The sequence below is a fragment of the Austrofundulus limnaeus genome, unplaced genomic scaffold (assembly GCF_001266775.1).
Source record: "Austrofundulus limnaeus strain Quisiro unplaced genomic scaffold, Austrofundulus_limnaeus-1.0 Scaffold1075, whole genome shotgun sequence".
Classification (NCBI taxonomy): Eukaryota; Metazoa; Chordata; class Actinopteri; order Cyprinodontiformes; family Rivulidae; genus Austrofundulus; species Austrofundulus limnaeus.
Genome location: NW_013953477.1, coordinates 69,342 through 71,300, shown reverse-complemented (window position 1 = coordinate 71,300; position 1,959 = coordinate 69,342). Strand labels below are relative to the sequence as shown.

Below are 1,959 nucleotides of genomic sequence, written 5' to 3'. Positions count from 1 at the left end.
ATTGAGTCTTTTCAGTCTCTGAGTAGATGTCAAACAATACATCTAAGGTGTTTGTGCCTATGAGTATGGAGGATTGTGAGGTATCAGGTACAACCAGAGCAAGCGTTGTTACATCTATTGGAACTCCTATAAAGTCCTTTGGGAAGATTATGGCAATTTCTATGTAGCCAAAATAAGGCACTAGCTGGCCATTTGCACATTCCACCTCTAAGAGGTCATGCAGGGGCTTAATTTTTTTTTCTGAAAGGTGCTGTCTGTAAAATGACTCAGGCACAGTTGTAACTTGTGAGCCTGAGTCAAGAAGGCAGCTAACCTCCTTCCCTTCTACAGTTATTTGAGCTGTGCTTTTGAGGCCAACCAGCTGTTTGGGAACTTGGAAGGGTTGGTTTTGCTTTGAATGCTGAAAGCTAGAGCATGTTTGAGCTTTGACATTTTCTGCAGGCTTACCAGTCGTTCCAGCTTTGTTAGCCTTGATAGAGGTTTTGGGTTCCTTGTTTACATCTGAGGGACATTGCTGACTCTCCTCGGCCCCTGTTTGTCCCACAACAGGGACCGCTAACAGTTTAAAGGCAAGTTAACACTCCTTTTAGATTCCCATTGGCGCTGTTTCTCCTCTAACTGCTTCTTCTTTTCTGCCACTAAGATGGGGTTGGCAGGGTCAGTGCAGCATGGGGCAATATGCCCATCCTCACCACAGTTGAAGCAGTACCAAGGTTTAGGTTTGTATGTCTGTACTTTGTTTGTTTGTCTTTGCTTTTCCACACCTGTATCAACCGAATTTGACATTCTGCTCTGAGCCTTCCTTGTAGCTTCCTTGCTGCCAGCTCCCTTTGTTTTTTTCTGTGACATGAAAGTAGTTAATTGGCTTTGTAAACTAGCCACCTGCTTTCTCAGATCCTCAATGGCATTGACACTGCTCTCATTCTTTTCTTCAAATCCCATTGAGTGAGCACTATGGAACTGCAATTGAGCTCTCTGCTTTGTGGTACCGATGTGTTTTTTCATACGACTGCTTTTTGCTTGTTGTCGATCTTCTTCAGACCGAATCATTAGCAAAAGATCGGAGAATTGAGGTGGGTTGCTCTTCCTTTGTTCAAGCTGCAGGACACTGAGCAGGGTGTTATCCCAACAGCCCCTGCAGAACTGCTTAAGAAGATGCTTGTCTACTTCTTCACAGGGAACTCCACCTCTTTGTGTAGCTCGGTTCAATGCTAGCTGAAGTCGATGAAGGTAAGCAGAGGGTTTCTCACCTGGATCTTGGAGGGTGTTCAGAAATTGGGCAAAAAGCTCTTCCCCATCCTCCACCGTACCAAACGCGGAGTCTAGGAGCTGCAGGTAAGCCACAGGGAGTGAGTCCGGCCGTAAGCCCCTGACTACATCAGCTGCTGGTGGGAGCAGGCTCTCAAGGATCTTTCTGGATATTTGTAGAGGAGACATGCTAGGATCACTTTGAAGCAACTCAATATGTGTGCGCCAGGTGTCATAGTCAGTTTCATTATTAGGTCTGGGAGATCTTCCAGAGAAGGAGCMAAGTCTCACCTGGGACTGCATGTGTGGGACAACATCCTGTCTTCGTACAATATGCTCAACCACGACTTTCTGGATATCAGGTGGGTTAATCTCATTTAATGAAAGGGATGGTGCTCTCTTTTCATTACTGGTCTGAACATGATCAGCTGTACCATTCCCACCTGGTGTTTCATCTGGGAATGAGCTGTGTGTCTGTTGCTCTTTAGGGTAGGGAGGTGAAGAAACAGTGGTCTCAACATTTCTGTAAGGAGACTCTTCAGATGTGGGTCGCATGGCTTCAACATCATCTCCAATTTGAGACATCATTTCTTTTAACACTTCACCATAATCCTTGCCACTCAGTTTAGCTAGTTCCTTGAGCTCAGCTAAATATGTCTTAGTGACATTGCTTCCAACTTCAGTAGCGTATGCACCACTGAGTGATTTAAC

At 45.3% G+C, this 1,959-nt stretch overlaps 2 protein-coding genes across 3 annotated transcripts in view; both read right to left on the bottom strand.

Moving 5' to 3' along the window:
* LOC106534024 (synaptic vesicle glycoprotein 2C) overlaps nucleotides 1-1,959 on the bottom strand; it is a gene marked incomplete at its 3' end in the record, with an annotated part of 85,696 nt that overhangs the window by 14,510 nt on the left and 69,227 nt on the right.
* On the bottom strand, nucleotides 530-1,959 carry LOC106534023 (zinc finger CCHC domain-containing protein 18; the record flags this gene model as incomplete). Its single annotated transcript, XM_014030525.1, is given in 1 exon segment — nucleotides 530-1,959. A coding segment is annotated over 1 exon segment (1,404 nt), but the record flags the coding sequence as incomplete, so codon positions are not given.